The 22,576-nt window shown below is 45.2% G+C and overlaps 1 protein-coding gene across 1 annotated transcript in view; it reads left to right on the top strand.

The window, feature by feature from the left end:
• The window catches only part of ADGRB1 (adhesion G protein-coupled receptor B1), a 587,254-nt gene that overhangs the window by 430,875 nt on the left and 133,803 nt on the right, over positions 1–22,576 (top strand). Inside the window, 1 exon segment of the mRNA XM_040432704.1 lies at positions 21,665–21,791. Coding sequence (XP_040288638.1) covers positions 21,665–21,791 — 127 coding nt within the window.

Genomic DNA, 22,576 nt, shown 5'->3' with positions numbered 1-22,576 from the left:
TGAAGGTGCCGCAAAATTGACTGACTGTGGGTCATTGGAAAACTCATGGAGACATGCACCAACCAAACCCATTAAAGTCTAGGAGTCCATAAAAAAACACTGACGCAAATGTCGCTGACGCAGATGTCGTCCTTGTTCTGTCAGTGTTTCACGGACCATTGATAGGAGATGCTCTGGAAAAAAATCAGTGCATCCGTCTAGCAGCCATTGGGCCTTTCATGGGTTAAATTTTTTTAAAAACTCACCTCATCCATGTGAATGCGCTGGGACCCGCTCCTCACTGGATTGTAGCAGTAACGGACCTGCGCTCCCAGCGCGATGACGTCATCATGTTGAGAGTGCAGGTCATTTCCTGCTGCATCCAGTGAGGAGCGGGTCCCAGCGCATTCATTCAAATGGATAAGGTTTTTTTTTTTTTTTGTTTTTTTTTTTTATACAAGCAGAATGGGGGCCAGTGGGGGGCATCAATAATACCGGGGGCAACTAATGGGGCATTAATCATAATGGGGGCCATACAGGGCAGAGGGGTTGGGATTTTCAAAGAAAATAAATAAGCCAATTGAGTTCATCCGTTTTTAATGGTCATTAAAAATGGATGCAAAAAGGGTCATGAAAAACGGACATTGTGGCAACATTTAACGGCCTTTTTTTTTTTACTATGGTGTGAATGTAGCCTAAGGCCTCATGCACACGAATGTATGCGTTTTGTGGTCCGCAAAATACTGATCCACAAAAAATATGGATGACGTCTGTGTGCATTCCGTATTTTGCGGAACAGCCGGCCCCTAATAGAACAGTCCAATCCTTGTTCGTTATGCGGACAATAATAGTAAATTAAAAAATTTCTGGCGGAACGGAAATACAGACATACGGAAATGGAGTAACTTCTGTTTTTTTTTCCGGACCCATTGAAATGAACGGTTCCTTATACGATCCACACAAAAAAAACGAACGGACACGGAGAGAAAATACGTTTGTGTGCATGAGGCCTAAGGGCTCATTCACACGGCCGTTGCCCCTCCATTGCCTTATTGCGGCCCGCATACGGTGGGGCATTGGCAGTGTGCATTCCGCATCACAGATGCGGACCCATTCACTTCAATGGGTCCGCAAATCCGGAGATTGGGTGCGGAACAGAACGGAACCCTACGGAAGCACTGCGGAGTGCTTCCGTGGGATCCGTTCTGTGCCTCCGCACCGCAAAAAGATTGAACTTGCTCTATTACCTATTGCTCTAGTACCTTCCGTTTTTTTTGCGGACCTATTGAAATGAATGGTTCCGAATACGGTCCGCAAAAAAAAAAAACGGAACGGAAACGGAATGGAAATTCTTTTGTGTGCAAGAGGCCTTAGGGCTCATGCACGCAGCCGTTCCGTATTCAGCCGTTCCGCAATTTGCGGTCCCCAATGCATGGGCAACCTCCGTATTCAATTTGAATGGGTCGGCATTCGTCCGTAGTGCTTCCGTAGTGTTCCGTTCTGTGATTCCATTCCGCATCTTAGGATTTGCGGACCCATTGAAGTGAATAGCGCATTTCTTTGTAAGTAGCGGTTGTAGCGACAGGGAGCTGTGATAGCGCTGGATCTCTCACCAAATTCATATTTATCTAGCCGGCTGCCACCATCTTGCGCGCGTCCCATGTTGACACCATCACGTCGGTCAGCATGGTGACATCATACGTCACTGCGCATGGGATTTTGGCAGCGGCCGGCCCATCGCGATCACATAACTCAACCATACCGTGTCAGGCCTCATTTACGCTTCCATATCCGTTTGACATCCGTGGAAAATCCGTCCGTGTTTCATTTGTGAAGATATCTGTCAAGAATCTGTGTTTGGTCCGTGTCTCATCCGTATTTCAGCTGCTCAGTTAATCATTAATTTCCAGAGCATTTCCTACCAAGGGTCCGTATAAAAACCGCTGACAGAACGTGGACACCACCCGTGTTGTGTCTTTTTCACGGATCCATAGACTTCAACGGGCGTGTTTGGTCCACATCACAGACCAAAGTAGAGTCGGTGTCCGTGATATTTCCACTCACCCATGATCATTTGAAAACCATTGATGTTTCAACAAAAACATTAAAATCCGCAGGTACGTGTGCTGTCCGTGGAGAGTATGGCGAGCACATGTCCGTGGTTCACTGAAGAGGGATCAGTGAGACCTAGGAGAGATAAGCGGCTGCCACGGTGCCACTTCCTACAGCTACTAAAGGGGAATGGGCGCCTCAAGGCTAAAATCCACCATAAGGGCTCATTCACACGACCGTATGGCTTTTTCAGTGTTTTGCAGGCCATTTTTAACGGATCCGTTTTTCCATTTTTTGTTTCAGTAGTGTTTCGGGTTCCGTTTTTCCGTTCCGTTTTTCCATATGGCATATACAGTATACAGTAATTACATAGAAAAAATTGGGCTGGGCATAACATTTTTAATAGATCGTTCTGCAAAAAACGGAACGGATACGGAAGACATACGGATGCATTTCCGTATGTGTTCCGTTTTATTTGCAGACCCATTGACTTGAATGGAGCCACGGAACGCGACTTGCGGGCAATAATAGGACATGTTCTATCTTTGAACGGAATGGAAAAATGGAAATGCGGAAACGGAATGCATACGAAGTACATTACGTGTTTTTTTTGCGGAACCATTGAAATGAATGGTTCTGTATACGGACCATAAACGCAAAATACGTTCGTGTGAACGAGCCCTAATCCGAAGCTCGGATTCCCATCTGAAAGACTTCGCACTTCTAAAAAAAGGAAGCAAAAAGGGTTAACATCATGCAGTGTTTGTTGAGGGCTGAGCAGTGTTAGGAAAGGGTTAATATCTGGCTTTCTATCCATCCTGGAGCCTTGTGATGGAAGGGTAAACAGTAAACAGAGCGTGAATGAATTTCATAACCTGAAATTCGCTAATCTCTAGCTGCAATGAAAGGGTTAACATAAGGCTATTGCAGTGAAAGAGTTGACATCCACTTAGGGTGATTGCAATGGAACGTGTCCATCCTGGAACCTTGAAGTGGAAGGGTTAACATGAATGCCAAAGGGTTAAGGTTTATTATCCACCCAGTTATCTGGAGGCTCTGCCTTGCTGCAGTGAAAGGGTTAATATCAGACCTGGACCACTGAGATGGAAGGGTTAACATCAGTTCTGCTAACACGGATTAGTATCCCTCCAGTGATATTGTAATGGAAGGGTTAATATCTGGCCTGGTAGACCACAGTAAAAGGGTTAATATCTGTGAAAGACCACGCCAGAGCAATTTGATGGAAGCGTTAACAGGAGTCCCAAAACTATTGCATTGAAAGGGTTAATGTCAATCTTGGAGCAATGAAACAAAAGAGTTAATATGAGTTCAGAACAATGTAGGATTGTGATGGAGGAGGGGTGTCAGTCCTGAAAGGGTTAATTCATGTGGCGTCACCCAGACTGTGGACCCTCTGTCCTGGGGGAGGTTTATTAACCCTTCATTGTCTGAGAACCTCCTGTCCTCCACCTCTTTTGTCAGAGAAAGCATGAGAAGAAGTTTATTGTGGGTGCTTCACTGCGTATGTTCCATGTATGACAGAGGAGGCGGAGCATGATACAGGAATGGAAAAAGCACCCCTGTGTCAGGCTCCGCCCATCGAAGGTCCTGAACTTGGCAGAACACAATGTATCAGTTTTCTCTAGATTGTTACATGTTTGATGATCTAAGCTTTACTGCCGAGCAGCTCAGTGTGTGACATCCTTGTGTCCTGGAGGTGTTCTGGTCCCCGACCCACTGATGTAACAGTTGTCTACCCTGGACATTTTTATGTGGGGTCTGGACCCAATCACTTCCAATGGACGATAATGGAAAGTCAATTGTATCCTGTGAGCTGGGGGAGGGTTAACTGGTTTAGAGTGTTGGGGGGGGTTTATCTCCTGCCCGGCGGTTTCCCTCTGGTTCCTACAGTTGGGATGTGACTTTCCTTCGGCTGGGATGACACCACTGTGTTCACAGTTCAGTAGATGTCAGCCATGTATAGGCAGAATGGTGGGTCCTCACCGAGAGGTGCATCATGGGACAACAGCGAGGAGGGGGCGTCCCATATAATTAAGGCTTGTGACTTCTGATGATATAAAGAAAATGTTTGCCGTGGGACAGACGTTTATCGAGGGACTCGTGTATCACACCTCGGGACGACGCGCTCTAATGATAGTGTGGAGCGTCATCCTATGGGAAATTCTATATATATTATAAAGTCACCTCATTGTTAGAGGGAAGAGTTAGCAGAGTCATCTCATCATTAGAGGGAGGAGTCAACAGAGTCAACTCATCATTAGAGCGAGGAGTCAACAGAGCCATCTCATCATTAGAGGGTGGAGTTAACAGAGTCATTTCATCATTAGAGGGAGGAGTCCACAGAGTCATCTCATCATTAAAGGGAAGAGTCAACAGAGTCATCTCATCATTAAAGGGAGGAGTCAACAGAGTCATCTCATCATTAGAGGGAGGAGTCAACAGAGTCATCTCATCATTAAGGGGAGGAGTCCACAGAGTCACCTTATCATTAAAGGGAGGTGTCAACTGAGTCATCTCATCATTAAAGAGAGGAGTCAACAGAATCATCTCATTAGAGGGAGGAGTCCTCAGAGTCATCTCATCATTAAAGGGAGGAGTCAACAGAGTCACCTCATCATTAAAGGGAGGAGTCAACAGAGTCACCTCATCATTAGAGGGAGGAGTCAACAGAGTCATCTCTTCATTAGAGGGAGGAGTCCTCAGAGTCATCTCATCATTAAAGGGAGGAGTCAACAGAGTCACCTCATCATTAAAGGGAGGAGTCAACAGAGTCACCTCATCATTAGAGGGAGGAGTCAACAGAGTCATCTCTTCATTAGAGGGAGGAGTCAACAGAGTCATCTCTTCATTAGAGGGAGGAGTCCACAGAGTCATCTCATTAGAGGGAGGGGTCCACAAAGTCATCTCATCATTAAAGGGAGGAGTCAACCGAGTCATCTCATCATTAGAGGGAGGAGTCAACAGAGTCATATTATCATTAGAGCGAGGAGTCAACAGAGGCATGTCACCATTAAAGGGAGGAGTCCACAGAGTCATCTCATCATTAAAGGGAGGACTCCACAGAGTCCCCTCATCATTAACCCCTTAAGGACCGGGCTCATTTTCACCTTAAGGACCAGGCCATTTTTTGGAAATCTGACCAGTGTCACTTTAAGTGCTAATAACTTTAAAACGCTTTGACTTATCCAGGCCATTCTGAGATTGTTTTTTCGTCACATATTGTACTTCATGACACTGGTAAAATGAAGTCAAAAAAATTATTTTTTTTGCACAAAAAAATACCTAATTTACCAAAAATTTGGAAAAATTTGCAAATTTCAAAGTTTCAGTTTCTCTACTTCTGTAATACATAGTAATACCCCAAAAAATTGTGATGACTTTACATTCCCCATATGTCTACTTCATGCTTGAATTGTTTTGGGAATGATATTTTATTTTTTGGGGATGTTATAAGGCTTAGAAGTTTAGAAGCAAATCTTGAAATTTTTCCGAAATTTACAAAAACTCAATTTTTAGGGACCAATTCAGGTTTGAAGTCACTTTGCGAGGCTTACATAATAGAAACCACCCAAAAATGACCCCATCTAAGAAACTACACCCCTCAAGGTATTCAAAACTGATTTTGCATACATTGTTAACCCTTTAGGTGTTGCACAAGAGTTATTGGCAAATGGGGAGGAAATTTGAGAATTTGATTTTTTTGTCTTATTTTTCATTTTAACCCATTTTTTCCACTAACAAAGCAAGGGTTAACAGCCGAACAAGACTGTATCTTTATTGCCCTGACTCTGCTGTTTACAGAAACACCCAATATGTGGCCGTAAACTACTGTACGGCCTCACAGCGGGGCGTAGAGTGAAAGGTGCGCCGTTTGGTTTTTGGAAGGCTGATTTTTATGGACTGGTTTATTTACACCATGTCCCATTTGAAGCCCCCTGATGCACCCCTAGAGGAGAAACTCCCTAAAAGTGACCCCATCTAAGAAACTACACCCCTCAAGGTATTCAAAACTGATTTTACATACGTCGTTAACACTTTAGGTGTTGCACAAGAGTTATTGGCAAATGGAGATGAAATTTGAGAATTTCATTTTTTTGCCTAATTTTCAATTTTAACCCATTTTTTTCACTAACAAAGCAAGGGTTAACAGCCAAACAAAACTGTATCTTTATTGCCCTGACTCTGCTGTTCACAGAAACACCCCATATGTGGCTGTAAACTACTGTACGGCCACACAGGGGGGCGTAGAGTGAAAGGTGCGCCGACTGTTTTTTTGACACCATGTCCCATTTGAAGCCCCCCTGATGCACCCCTAGAGTAGAAACTCCATAAAAGTGACCCCATCTAAGAAACTACACCCCTCAAGGTATTCAAAACTGATTTTACAAACTTTGTTAACCCTTTAGGTGTTGCACAAGATTTAATGGAAAATAGAGACACAATTTCAAAATTTCACATTTTTGGCAGATTTTCCATTTTCATATTTTTTTTCCAGTTACAAAGCAAGGGTTAACAGCCAAACAAAACTCATTATTTATGGCCCTGATTCTGTAGTTTACAGAAACACCCCATATGTGGTCGTAAACCGCTGTACGGGCACACGGCAGGGCGCAGAAGGAAAGGAATGCCATACGGTTTTTGGAAGGCAGGTTTTGCTGGACTGTTTTTTTGACACCATGTCCCATTTGAAGCCCCCCTGATGCACCCCTAGAGTAGAAACTCCATAAAAGTGACCCCATCTAAGAAACTACACCCCTCAAGGTATTCAAAACTGATTTTACAAACTTTGTTAACCCTTTAGGTGTTGCACAAGATTTAATGGAAACTAGAGACACAATTTCAAAATTTCACATTTTTGGCAGATTTTCCATTTTAATATTTTTTTTCCAGTTACAAAGCAAGGGTTAACAGCCAAACAAAACTCATTATTTATGGCCCTGATTCTGTAGTTTACAGAAACACCCCATATGTGGTCGTAAACCGCTGTACGGGCACACGGCAGGGCGCAGAAGGAAAGGAATGCCATACGGTTTTTGGAAGGCAGGTTTTGCTGGACTGTTTTTTTGACGCCCCCCGATGCACCCCTAGAGTAGAAACTCCAGAAAAGTGACCCCATTTTAGAAACTACGGGAAAGGGTGGCAGTATTGTTGGTACTAGTTTAGGGTACATATGATTTTTGGTTGCTCTATATTACACTTTTTGTGCGGCAAGGTAACAAGAATTAGCTTTTTTGGCACCGTTTTTTTTTTTTTGTTATTTACAACATTCATCTGACAGGTTAGATCATGTGGTAATTTCATAGAGCAGGTTGTCACGGACGCGGCGATACCTAATATGTATTACATTTTTTTAATTTATGTAAGTTTTACCTAATGATTTCATTTTTAAAACAAAAAAAAGTTTTAGTGTCTCCATAGTCTAAGAGTCATAGTTTTTTCAGTTTTTGGGCGATTATCTTAAGTAGGGTCTCATTTTTTGCGGGAGGAGATGACGGTTTGATTGGCACTATTTTGGGGTGCATATGACTTTTTGATCGCTTGCTATTACACTTTTTGTGATGTAAGATGACAAAAAATTGCTTTTTTTACACAGTTTTTTTTTTTTTTTTTTTTACGGTGGTCACCTGAGAGGTTAGGTCATGTGATATTTTTATAGAGTCGGTCGATACGGACGCGGCAATACCTAATATGTATACTTTTTTTTTATTTATGTAAGTTTTACACAATGATTTCATTTTTGAAACAAAAAAAATTATGTTTTAGTGTCTCCATAGTCTAAGAGCCATAGTTTTTTCAGTTTTTGGGTGATTATCTTAAGTAGGGTCTCATTTTTTGCGGGATGAGATGACGGTTTGATTGCTACAATTTTGGCGTACATGCGACTTTTTTGATCACTTTTATTACCTTTTTTTGGGAAGTAAGGTGAGCAAAATTTCTATTTCATCATAGTTTTTTATTTTTTATTTTTATGGCGTTCACCGTTCGGGTAAAGTAACATGACCGTTTTCTAGATCAGGTCGTTACGGACGCGGCGATACCAAACATGTGTAGGGAATGTTATTTTTTTAATTTTTAATCAGTGATAAATGTGTTTTTTGATTTTTACTTTTTTTTCACTTTTTTTCACTTTTTTTTTACCCAGATCCACTTGGTTCTTGAAGATCCAGTGGGTCTGATGTCTGTATAATACAGTACAGTACAATATATATTGTTCTGTACTGTATTTTACTTACACTGAACAGATCTATGCTTTCAGCACAGATCTGTTCAGCACCATGGACAGCAGGACGCCTGAGAGGCGTCCTGTTGCCATGGGAACCTTCCCCGTCTGCTCAGAACTGCGCAGACGGGGAAGGGTAAGGATGGGATCTGGCGGGGGGCTGTCTGGGAGCTCTCTCCCTCTCCATCGGGGGGCTGCAAAGGCACAGCAGCCCCCCGATCGGAGAGGGAGGGAGCTCCCTCTTACTGTTAACTTTTTCCATACAGCGGTCCGTACGGACCGCTGTATGGAAAGGGTTAAACGGCTGACATCGCATCACCGATGTCAGCCGTTTATACCAGGGTGCCAGCAATGTGCTGGCACCCTGGTATACCCACTCTACACCAACGATTATTCAATGGGAGGCGGGCGGGGGATCGCGATCCCGCCTGCCGCACCGCCCGCCTCCCGCACCGCCCGCAACACCCCCCCTGCACCTCCCACCGGGCTAAAATCATTCAGAGGTGCAGGGGGGGGTGATAAAAATATATTTTCGGCACACTAAAGTTTCTGATCGCCGCGGTCAGGGACCGCAGCGATCAGAAACAGCAGAAAGCGCAACAAACCGCAGGTCTGAATTGACCTGCGGTTTGTTGCGATCGCGGACATGGGGGGGTCACGGGACCCCCCCGCGCATTTAGCCGAGGTGCCTGCTCAATGATTTGAGCAGGCACCTTGTTCCGATCACAGCCGGCCGGGCGGCAGTGATCGGAACAACACATGACGTACCGGTACGTCATGTGTCCTTAAGGACTCGGGAAACATGCCGTACCCATACGTCATGTGTCCTTAAGGGGTTAAAGGGAGGAGTCCACAGAGTCATCTCATCATTAAAGGGAGGAGTCCACAGAGTCATCTCATCATTAAAGGGAGGAGTCCACAGAGTCATCTCATCCTTAAAGGGAGGAGTCAACAGTCATGTCATCATTAGAGCGATATAATAGCTTGGCTATTATAAACATGTATGCATAAAAGCAGATCTGCCATTCAGGAGCATGGAAAAGCTAGGTGACTATTTCTTGCCTACCTATCTTTTCCAAGCTCCTCAATGGCAGATCTGCTTATAATAGATTAGCTTTTATAAACACATATGCCTTTCAGGAGCATGGAAAAGCTAGACGTGAATAGCTTTTTCATGCTCCTGAATGACATATCCAGCAGCACTAGTTAACTCCTTGGGGGGTGGCTATACATAATACAGCCATCTATATAGATGGCTGTATATTTAAACTGTGGCCAGAGATGTACACTTAGGCTAAGTTCACACAGCAGATTTTTCACACGCAAACCCATGCGTAAATCTGCTTCAAAATTACGCATGAACTTTAGTCCAATAGACTTGAATGGGATTACGCAGACCCGTTCACACTTCAAACTTTATGCATGCGTATTTTCACATGTGTCATTTTGCATAAATTCACACTTTATTTGTGCTATAAAAAGTTGCTCTGCGTTGCGTTTTCATTTTCTATAAAAAGGCCCATTAAAATCTTCTGCACCAGGCCCATGATGCTCTTAATCCGGCCCTGAGCAGAGTCATCTCATCATTAGAGGGAGGAGTCAACAGAGTCATCTCATCATTAGAGGGAGGAGTCCACAGAGTCACCTCATCATTAGAGCTAGGAGTCCACAGAGTCATCTCATCTAGAGGGTGGAGTCAACAGAGTCATCTCATCATTAGAGCGAGGAGTCCACAGAGTCACCTCATCATTAGAGCGAGGAGTCCACAGAGTCACCTCATCTAGAGGGTGGAGTCAACAGAGTCATGTCATCATTACAGGGACAGGTCTGCAGAGTCATCTCATCATTAGAGGGAGGAGTCAACAGAATAATTTCATCATTAGAGCGAGGAGTCCACAGAGTCATCTCATCATTAGAGCGAGGAGTCCACAGAGTCACCTCATCATTAGAGCGAGGAGTCCACAGAGTGATCTCATCTAGAGGGTGGAGTCAACAGAGTCATGTCATCATTACAGGGACAGGTCTGCAGAGTCATCTCATTATTGAGGGTAGGGTCAGCAGAGTCATGTCATCATTTAGGGGGGTCAGCAGAGTCACCTGATTACCATTAGAAAGCACATGATATAATGACAGCGCTATTATACTACTAGAGGTATAGACGAGGCAGGCCACCACTATAGGTATCGGTGTGCGGCTCGGCTGTCAGTCCCGGGACCCCGGGGGAGGGGCTGGACACATCACTTCCTAGAGCCGGGTTCTGAAACTACAACTCCCAGAAGGCTCCATTCACTTCTATGGGAGTTGTGAGATCAGCAGAGCATGTTTGCATGCTGGGAGTTGTAGTTTCACAGCAGCTGGAGTGCCAAAGGTTGCTGATCCCCGTCCTAGAGACTGTAATTAACTCCCTTTCTTTGCAGCTGCCATAAAGCGCAGTCAACCCGCTGCACTGTGCCTCCAACATGGCCGCCCCAGGGGCATTCTTAGGCTGGCATATATGAGCAGCACAGCGTCAGCATCGGAGTATTGAGAATCCTGAGAATTTCACTCCACCATGCCACATCACATACAAGAAGACTCAGGCAGGCGGACTTCCCCTTTAAATAGCAGCGTGTCGCTTGTACAGAAGACCAGAGTGCTCGCAGCTCACCCGCAGTGTAATAAAACCGCAATATTAGGTTAGAGGCGGCTATGAAAGCATGTGCTCCGAAAGAGGAAACGCTGCATAGAAAATGGCACAGCCGAGACCTCCTGTAGCAGAGCGCTCAGCACTTAGTATTCTGCAGCCGCCGCGCCCCTTCTGCGGATGGCGGGTTATCTGGCCTCAGCAAGCGCTTAAAGTGCATCCGACCGAGGCAGACACCGGAGGACGCCCCTTTATGGTCCAGTATACAGGCCGTTGTCCCTGAGGGAGTATCACACATACTGGGATTAGATACACAGCTCAGCAGACAGTATCACACATACTGGGATTAGATACACAGCTCAGCAGACAGTATCACACAGGATAGGATTAGATACACAGCTCAGCAGACAGTATCACACAAGATAGGATTAGATACACAGCTCAGCAGGCAGTATCACACAGGATAGGATTAGATACACAGCTCAACAGACAGTATCACACAGGATAGGATTAGATACACAGCTCAGCCGACAGTATCACACAGGATAGGATTAGATACACAGCTCAACAGACAGTATCACACAGGATAGGATTAGATACACAGCTCAGCCGACAGTATCACACAGGATAGGATTAGATACACAGCTCAGCAGACAGTATCACACATACTGGGATTAGATACACAGCTCAGCAGACAGTATCACACAGGATAGGATTAGATACACGGCTCAGCAGACTGTATCACACAGGATAGGATTAGATACACAGCTCAGCAGACAGTATCACACATACTGGGATTAGATACACAGCTCAGCAGACAGTATCACACAGGACAGGATTAGATACACAGCTCAGCAGACAGTATCACACAGGATAGGATTAGATACACAGCTCAGCAAGGCAGTATCACACAGGAGAGGATTAGATACACAGCTCAGCAGACAGTATCACACAGGACAGGATTAGATACACAGCTCAGCAAGGCAGTATCACACAGGATAGGATTAGATACACAGCTCAGCAGACAGTATCACACAGGACAGGATTAGATACACATCTCAGCAGACAGTATCACACAGGATAGGATTAGATACACAGCTCAGCAGACAGTATCACACAGGACAGGATTAGATACACAGCTCAGCAGACAGTATCACACAGGATAGGATTAGATACACAGCTCAACAGACAGTATCACACAGGATAGGATTAGATACACAGCTCAGCAGACAGTATCACACAGGATAGGATTAGATACACAGCTCAGCAGACAGTATCACACATACTGGGATTAGATACACAGCTCAGCAGACAGTATCACACAGGATAGGATTAGATACACAGCTCAGCAGACAGTATCACACATACTGGGATTAGATACACAGCTCAGCAGACAGTATCACACAGGACAGGATTAGATACACAGCTCAGCAGACAGTATCACACAGGATAGGATTAGATACACAGCTCAGCAAGGCAGTATCACACAGGAGAGGATTAGATACACAGCTCAGCAGACAGTATCACACAGGACAGGATTAGATACACAGCTCAGCAAGGCAGTATCACACAGGATAGGATTAGATACACAGCTCAGCAGACAGTATCACACAGGATAGGATTAGATACACGGCTCAGCAGACAGTATCACACAGGATAGGATTAGATACACGGCTCAACAGACAGTATCACGCAGGATAGGATTAGATACACAGCTCAGCAGACAGTATCACATAGGATAGGATTAGATACACAGCTCAGCAGGCAGTATCACATAGGATTAGATACACAGCTCAGCAGACTGTATCACGCAGAATAGGATGAGATACACAGCTCAGCAGACAGTATCACACAGGATAGGATTAGATACACAGCTCAGCAGACAGTATCACACAGCACAGGATTAGATACACAGCTCAGCAAGGCAGTATCACACAGGATAGGATTAGATACACAGCTCAGCAAGGCAGTATCACACAGGATAGGATTAGATACACAGCTCAACAGACAGTATCACACAGGATAGGATTAGATACACAGCTCAGCCGACAGTATCACACAGGATAGGATTAGATACACAGCTCAGCCGACAGTATCACGCAGGATAGGATTAGATACACAGCTCAGCAGACAGTATCACGCAGGATAGGATTAGATACACAGCTCAGCAGACAGTATCACACAGGATAGGATTAGATACACAGCTCTGCAGACAGTATCACACAGGATAGGATTAGATACACAGCTCAACAGACAGTATCACACAGGATAGGATTAGATACACAGCTCAACAGACAGTATCACACAGGATAGGATTAGATACACAGCTCAGCCGACAGTATCACGCAGGATAGGATTAGATACACATCTCAGCAGACAGTATCACGCAGGATAGGATTAGATACACAGCTCAGCAGACAGTATCACACAGGATAGGATTAGATACAGCGATTCAGCAGACAGTATCACACAAGATAGGATTGGATACACAGCTCAGCAGACAGTATCACACAGGATAGGATTAGATAAACAGCTCAGCAGACAGTATCACACAGGATAGGATTAGATACACAGCTCAGAAGTCAGTATCACACAGGATAGGATTAGATACAGCGATTCAGCAGACAGTATCACACAAGATAGGATTGGATACACAGCTCAGCAGACAGTATCACACATGATAGGATTAGATACACAGCTCAGCAGACAGTATCACACAGGATAGGATTAGATACACAGCTCAGCAGACAGTATCACACAGGATAGGATTAGATACACAGCTCAGCAGACAGTATCACACAGGATAGGATTAGATACACAGCTCAGAAGTCAGTATCACACAGGATAGGATTAGATACAGCGATTCAGCAGACAGTATCACACAAGATAGGATTGGATACACAGCTCAGCAGACAGTATCACACAGGATAGGATTAGATACACAGCTCAGCAGACAGTATCACACAGGATAGGATTAGATACACAGCTCAGCAGACAGTATCACACAGGATAGGATTAGATACACAGCTCAGCAGACTGTATCACACAGGATAGGATTAGATACACAGCTCAGCAGACAGTATCACACAGGATAGGATTAGATACACAGCTCAGCAGACTGTATCACACAGGATAGGATTAGATACACAGCTCAGCAGACTGTATCACGCAGAATAGGATGAGATACACAGCTCAGCAGACAGTATCACACAGGATAGGATCAGATACACAGCTCAGCAGACAGTATCACACAGGATAGGATTAGATACACAGCTCAGCAGACAGTATCACACAGGATAGGATTAGATACACAGCTCAGCAGACAGTATCACACAGGATAGGATTAGATACACAGCTCAGCAGACAGTATCACACAGGATAGGATTAGATACACAGCTCAGCAGACAGTATCACACAGGATAGGATTAGATACACAGCTCAGCAGACAGTATCACACAGGATAGGATTAGATACACAGCTCAGCAGACAGTATCACACAGGATAGGATCAGATACACAGCTCAGCAGACAGTATCACACATGATAGGATTAGATACACAGCTCAGCAGACAGTATCACACAGGATAGGATTAGATACACAGCTCAGCAGACAGTATCACACAGGATAGGATCAGATACACAGCTCAGCAGACAGTATCACACATGATAGGATTAGATACACAGCTCAGCAGACAGTATCACACAGGATAGGATTAAATACACAGCTCAGCAGACAGTATCACACAGGATAGGCTTAGATACACCAGTGGACTGTATCACACATGATAGGCGGCTGCTCCTTTCTCTATGCTCCACCTTAAAGCCACAGTCCCGGTTGGCGCACTCTTGTCTGTGACATGTTGTGGACATCAGCAGCGGCAGGTCTCGCTTTAACCCTATGCTTGTAGTGATAATGGAGGCCCGCTGGATCGGGCAGGATTAATTATTTGGGCCATGCTTCCATCAGAGCCGCCCTTTAATTTTTCATGTGTTTGCCAAGTGATTATGGAGGTGGAGGAGCTCTAATTGGAAATGCTGTTCTCATTAGCAGTAGACTGTGTGCGGCGGGGGGTCTGACACCGGGGGGGGGAGGGGAATGTGGCTATTACACTGTCACAGAAGTATACGGCTATCCTCAGACAGCGCACCTCGCTCCTTCCAGGCCCAGACCTTCTTGTGACTTCACAATGATTGACAGGAGGCTCCTTCTTCCTCTTCTAAAAGATGTTCTGCAGCAGAATCAGAATGCTCTGCAGTAGCTGGGGCCTTTTAACATGAAACACACCTTGGCTGCTGCAGAACCTCTTTGTCAGCTGAATCCCTGATTGACATGAAACTTCCCATCTGGCCTGAGAACTAATGATACTCAGCTGCTGAGGAATTTGCTACAATGTATCAGTCTGGGCTCTGTACCTTATCGAAGACTGTCTAGTCTGAATTGTAACATGATTAGTGTTGAGCGTGAATATTCGAATTTGCGAATTTATCGCGAATATCGTCACTTAGCAACATCCCTAGCAACCAATAGGAAAGTTGCCTACTCCTTAGTGTTGATCGCGAATATTCTAATAGCAAATTTTTATCACGAATATATTATATTGCCGATTTTCGCAATCAAGTAAGGCTACTTTCACACTTGCGGCAGAGTGATCCAGCAAAACGTACGCCAACTGATGGCATTTGTAAGACTGATCAGGATCCTGATCAGTCTTAGGCCTCTTGCACACGACCGTACGGCTTTTTCAGTAATTTGCGGTCCACAAAAAACGGATCTGCATAAAATACAGATGACGTCCGTGTGCATTCCGTTTTTTGCGGAACCGAACAGCCGGCCCCTGATAGAACAGTCCTATCCTTGTCCGTTATACTGACAATAATAGGACATGTTCTATCTTTGAACCAAACGGAAAAATGGAAATACGGAAACGGAAGGCATACGGAGTACCATCCGTTTTTTTTGCAGATCCATTAAAATGAATGGTTTCGTATACAGTCCGTATACGGAACTCAAAAAACGGAATGTAAAAGGAAAAAAAGAGGCCTTAAAAATGCATTGAAATGCCGGATCCGTCAGCCGGAAAAATGGATCCGGCATTTATTTGGATCCGGCATGTGCTGTCCGCATTTTTTGTGGACCCATTGAAATGAATGGGTCCACATCCTATCTGCAAAAAAAACGGAACGGACATGGAAACAAACAACGTTCGTGTGCATGTAGCTTTAGGTCCAGATGCCTTTAGTGAAATTCGCACCATTTGCAAGCAAGTTCAGTCAGTTTTGTCTGCGATTGCTTTGCGTGAGGTGAACGCTTTGCACCCGCACTGAATCTGGACCCGTACACTTCAATGGGGCTGTGCACATGAGCGGTGATTTTCACGCATCATGTTCTATATTCAGCGTTTTTCACGCAACGCAGACCTCATAGAAATGAATGGGCCTGCGTGAAAATCGCTAGCATCCGCAAGCAAGTGCGGATGCGGTGCGATTTTCACGCATGGTTCCTAGGAGATGATAGGGATGAGCAACCCCGGACCCAAGTCTATTCACTGTATTATTTTCCCTTATAACATGGTTATAATGGAAAATAATAGCATTCTTAATACAGAATGCTAAGTAGAAGGTCAATTCAGGGTTAAAAAAAAATAAAATTATAACTCACCCCATTCACTTGATCGCGCAGCCAACATCTTCTTCTTTCTTCATCTTTCAGGACCTGCAAAAGGACCTTTGGTGACGTAATCGCGCTCACCACGTTGTGACGTCAGCACAGGTCCTGCTGAATGAGGATAGAAGGATCTCTCTTCATTCAGCAGGACCTGCGCTGACGTCACAACGTGGTGAGCGCGATTGCCTCACCAAAGGTCCTTTTGCAGGTCCTGCTGAATGAAGATAGAAGATGATGCCAGCAGCGCGATCAAGAGGGTGAGGTGAGTTAATATTTTTTATTTTTTAACCCCTCCAGCCCTATTGTACTATGCATTCTGGATTAAGAATGATGTTATTTTCCCTTATAACCATGTTATAAGGGAAAATAATAAAATCTACAGAACACCTAAACCAAACCCGAACTTCAGTGAAGAAGTCCAGATTCGGGTCTGGGTACCAGAGTCAGTTTTTTATCACGCACGTGCAAAACGCATTGCACCCGCGCGATAAAAAGTGAATATCGGAACGCAATCGCAGTCAAAACTGATTGCAATTGCGTACCTACTCGCACGATTTTCCCTGATTGCAGACGCAACGCATCCGGCATAATCCGGACACGCTCGTCTACAAGGGGCCTTAGTAACCATCAGTGAAAAACGCATTGCATCCGCACTTGCTTCCGGATGCAATGCGTTTTTCACTGAAGCCCCATTCACTTCTATGGGGCCAGGGCTGCGTGAAAAACACAGAATATAGAACATGCTGCGTTTTTCACGCAACGCAGAAGTGATGCATGAAAAACAACGCTCATGTGCACACAGGGCCGTCTTTAATATTGATTGGACCCTGGGCAAAAATTTACTTGGGCCCCCTGAATCCCGCCTTCCCACACCTTAGCAGGCAATCACGCCCTCCACCACAACACACACAAAAAATCCACACACCTGGTAGAGTACAGTGAATGACTGTAAATACTTCCAGTTCTGAAGACTCCAGCGGCTCAGGATCAGTGCTCTGGGCAGCTGGGCTCAAGGCTGGAAGTGGGCACCGCTCTGCAGGAAGGAGACTGGGGCTCGGCTCACCCTAGTGTTACAGTGCACCCCAGCACCCCACAGTATGCAGTATAGCACCCTATAGAATACAGCAACCCACAGTATGCAGTATAGCACCCTATAGTATCCAGAAACCCACAGTATGCAGTATAGCACCCTATAGTATACAGCACCACACAGTATGCAGTATAGCACCCTATAGTATACAGCACCACACAGTATGCAGTATAGCACCCCACACTATACAGTACCCCACAGTATATAGTAGAGCAGAATAGCAGCCCATAGTATACAGCTCCCACAGTATACAACACCTCACAGTATACAGTAGAGCAGAATAGCAGCCCACAGTATACAGCACCCCACAGTATGCAGTATAGCATCCCACACTATACAGCCCTCCACAGTATAGGGTAGAGCAGTATAGCAGCCCACAGTATACAGCACCACACAGTATGCAGTATAGCCCCCCACACGATACATTACCCCACAGTATATAGTAGAGCAGTATAGCAGCCCACAGTATATATATTATAGCGCATAACAGGTAGTATTTAGTGTTAGGACCCGTCTAACAGAGATTGCCTTGACGTTCGGCAGACGGGCTTAGATGGTTTTGTACAAAATGCATTGTCCAAGCATCTCGCTTTTATATATAAGCGTAGCATTAGCACCATAATTTTTGTAAGCATTGTTGTACTTTGTCTGATTTGCAGAGTGCTGCTGCATTGTCTCTTTTTTTCCTCTAGCCCACAGTATACAACACCTCACAGTATACAGTAGAGCAGTATAGCACCTCACCATATACAGCACCCCAAACTATACACGATACAGCACCCCACACTATACAGCCCCCCACACTATACAGTACAGCAGTATAGCACTCCACAATATACAGCACCCACAGTATACAGTATACAGCCCCCCTACAGTATACAGTACAGCAGTATAGCACTCCACAATATACAGCACCCACAGTATACAGCCCCCCACACTATACAGTACAGCAGTATAGCACTCCACAATATACAGCACCCACAGTATACAGTATACAGCCCCCCACAGTATACAGCCCCCCACAGTATACACCCCCCCACTCTATACAGTCCCCAACAGTATACAGCCCCCCACAGTATACAGCACCCCACTATACAGTAGTTTACAGTATATTAGCATAACAGCCCCTGTCACCTTTTTCTGATGTAATCTTCACAAAAAAAAGCTCCACAGTTAAGGCAAACTTCTCCTGCAACACTCCTGGTAGGACCTGTGATGACCTCATAGCCATGTGACCAGTAATATTGCTAGGTTACTGGTCACATGGTGATGATGTCATCTAAGGTCCTAGATCACAGCTCTCACAGTACGGGACTCAGTGCCGGCAGGCATGGCAGCACCCCCTGTGTAACTGACAGCCTGACACCCGGGGCAGTGGCTAGCAGGGCTCAAGAGGCAGCTGCTTTGGGCCCCCCAGGAGCAACTGGGCCCGGGGCAGCTGCCCCTTTTGCTCCTTGTTAAAGACGGCCCTGTGTACACAGACACATTGCACCCGTGTGGGAAACTCGCTTGTGTGAAAGGGGCCTTAGCTGTCACGATTGCTCAGACTTTTCTGCGTCGGTGGCTGCGCACTGCCACCGGTGCTCTCATTATCCAACTGGCCTATCACTAGCTCCTATGGTCAGTACTGATGGCGCTCAGAGGCTGCCCCCCAGTGCTAAAAACTGAGCTAACCCTAAACTGGAGGACCCCTTTAAATGTAAGTATCCCACTGTAAACCATTGATGAGAACAGATAAAGGGCATTTAAAGGTGTTATGTATCGGAGGCTGATTAACCCTTAGCCAACCATATGCGTCCTTTCTACTTCACGTGAACCACTTAAAATCTCCTTTGTGAAGCATTTGCCCCCTTTTCATTTCTATGTAGAATTTTTTATTTTTTTCTAGCTATAAAATAGCGGCCATGGCAGGAGATCGACAATGGAAAGTAGGCCAGCATTCAGTGCAAGCGGGAGAGCTCTGCCACTAAGCACCAGGCGCTGTAGGGTTAAGGAGAAAGCACCTCTGTACAATGCACCCCGTGGATTACAGCCATTTAATAACTACTGGTTATTCCACAAAACTACAAAGTGGATAAGGTGACAACTGGTAGATCGGTGGGGGTCTCACTGCTGGAGCCCTCACGATTCCTAGGAAAATGGGTCCAGTCAAATGTGCTGCATCTCCGTACATAGGACTGCCGACCACTGTGCTTTAGCTATCTCCGTCAGTGTCATAGATGTTTAATGGACCGGCAGTGCACATGCTCGACCACCACTCTGTGGATCATCAGTGACTGGAACCCCCCTTCAATCAGGCTGCACCAGCAGACTCGTCCGCTCTTCAGTCCTCCATTGCAAGGTTCACTTGTCGCTATAATGTTGTTACATGTGCGACTGTGTTGCACAATGATTATGGCGCAGTTCTCATAGACAGTAGTGATGAGCGGCATAGGCAATATTTGAATTCGCGATATTTCGCAAATTTTTTTCCGAATATTCACCATAAATTCACAAATTCGAGAATTCGTGATCTCCAGTCATTCTTTACTTGATTCCGAAAATCGGCAATGTTATATATTCGCGATAAATTCGCGATTAGAATATTTAACACTATTCGCAAGTATATTACAAAAATATTGGTGATATTCGTGATTAAAATTTGCAATTCGAATATTCGCGCTCAACACTAATAGACAGCCATGATACTGACCAGGGGGCGAGACCGGTCATTGTGGCTTCAGAGAGTATTCTTACATTCTAATGGGCCCTAAAGCTGAAGCTCCAGGGGCCCTAATGTAAAATCTGTAGAGGGGCCCTCCGTTTATAACATCGGTGTATTCTTATAGGGCAGGCGTGCACCCCCGATAGTGGACTGCCCCATTTAGAGTGGACTTTGGAGCAATCAACTAGCACGAGGACAGGGGTCAGAAGCGGGGCGGTTGTTGTGAAACTACAACTCCCAGCATGTATGCTTTCCTTTCTTCTTAGTGTGAATGGAGCATGCTAGGAGTTGTAGTTGTTTAACAACAGCCGGAGTTTGCCGTCCCGTGGTGTACAAGGGTTTGGAGGACATTAGAAGTAGACGTGGCGCATGCTCTGGGGGGTGGTCCACAGAATCGCGTCCTCCGGTGGGCCCAACGCCAGTGCTGAGAGAGGGCAGTACCAATTGCTTTTTAGGTCCCCCTACTTTTTTATCAGCAGGTTCCGGGGTTCCCACACACAACAAAACCATATTGTAGAGGCACCAATGCCCCCGCAGAAGCTGGAAAGTTGACACTTAGTATTCCTATCCCGTAACCTCCTCTAATTGGTTTACATTGTTACGTCCCAGGTGTCTTCTTTTGACTTTTGATGTTTTATCATATATTTTTTCTAATGCGATCCGCTTCCTGCCGTCCGGTGACCTATTTCTCATCCCGTCTTCCCTTCCCTCCCCCCCGCTCTCTCCTCTTAAACTTCTGGGCCAGCTCCTGTCTGTGCCTCCTGCTCTCCTCTGACTGTCAGCCGCAGCAGCTCCCCCTTCCCTCCATCTCCTGCTCCAGCCATCCTCTCGCACATCCAGACAGCACCATTCTGATGGATTTGCATGCACCCTTTCCCCACCCCCATCACTTCTTTCCCAGCCAGCATCTTCCCCTTTAGGTTTCACTCATTTTACCCCCTACTACCTCCCAGCTCCCATCACTTCAATATAATCCCATGACCCCCCCCCCCTCACCGCCGCACATCCTCCATCCTCCTCCTCTCTCCAGTATCCCCACCGTGTGTGTTTTATATACTTCTACGTGATTCAGCCCCCCAATAGCATCCATTACAGCCTGGTACGTGATCTCTTTCTTATTTTTTACACTAATATCTGTGTCTTTTTAGCTTCTTGCATCCCTTGTAGATCTAAATATAGCTGCAGATGATGTTGATTTGGTTCCTTCTCGATGACACCCCCACCCCCTCTGTATCCCTTTATTTATCATTGTTGGTGGTACATCTCTTCCCGTCTTTTTCCTCTCTCTCTCTTCTCTTTCCCCCATTATAGATCCTCTAATCTTGGTGCCTGGTCCTTGAGAGGCTGCCGTACGGTCCCCGTGGATTCATTCCATACTAAATGCTCCTGTGATCGCTTATCAAGCTTCGCCATTTTATCCCAGCTCAGTTCAGACATGGTAAGTCCCTCTATAGACATGTAGCGTTCGCTGACACTAAGCTCTCGTCTCTTTCAGGGCTGATGCTCTTAGATTTTAAAAAAAATATACCACCCTCCAAACAACCCCCATACACCCGTATTATAGCAACGATACCTTTTATTGGCTAACCAGGAAAAAACAAATTACCTCGTTTCACCTTGCAGAGAGGTCAGGGACCCTTTAAAGTGTTGTTGATGCTGCACATCCACAGCCATGAAAGAGTTAAGAGCCTTAGAATGTTGGTGACTCCAGTGATACATTGTATCTTTCCTGCTTCCTTCTCTCTATGGGCTGTGTTTATGTTATTACTAATAATATTATTGATAATGCAGCTGGGAGGAGGAGGGGCACCGGGTTACAGGTTCTGTGGTGGAGATTGTGCAGGGTCTTAACATAGGACGTGCGCTGCTCAAAACTTCATATTGTAAATAAAAAAATTAAAAAAAGGGAGTCATTGAAGGCCCCCGGCGTGCCACCCCCTCCTCTTCCCCGCCTCTCTTCTTCCTTTTCTAAGGATTCTTTTGCTAGTCTGGAAGCAAAATTGATTTGTTGCTGCTACAATGTTGAGCTCTCATGTCGCGTTGCTTTGTTATTTTGTAAAAATGTATTTGATGATTACAGTATTAATGCTTTACGTTGTGTCGGTGTACCGCGCCGTCACCGGGGAAACGCTGATTCGGCTGCTTTTGTTTTTTGATAATTTTTTAATATTAGGAGCACATAGTATTTGTGCAGCATGTGGGCTCGGAAGAGGTGATAGCATT

The sequence above is a fragment of the Bufo bufo genome, chromosome 5 (genome assembly GCF_905171765.1).
Source record: "Bufo bufo chromosome 5, aBufBuf1.1, whole genome shotgun sequence".
Classification (NCBI taxonomy): domain Eukaryota; kingdom Metazoa; phylum Chordata; class Amphibia; order Anura; family Bufonidae; genus Bufo; species Bufo bufo.
Note: the sequence above shows the minus strand (reverse complement) of the source record. Positions and strands in the feature narration are given on the sequence as shown.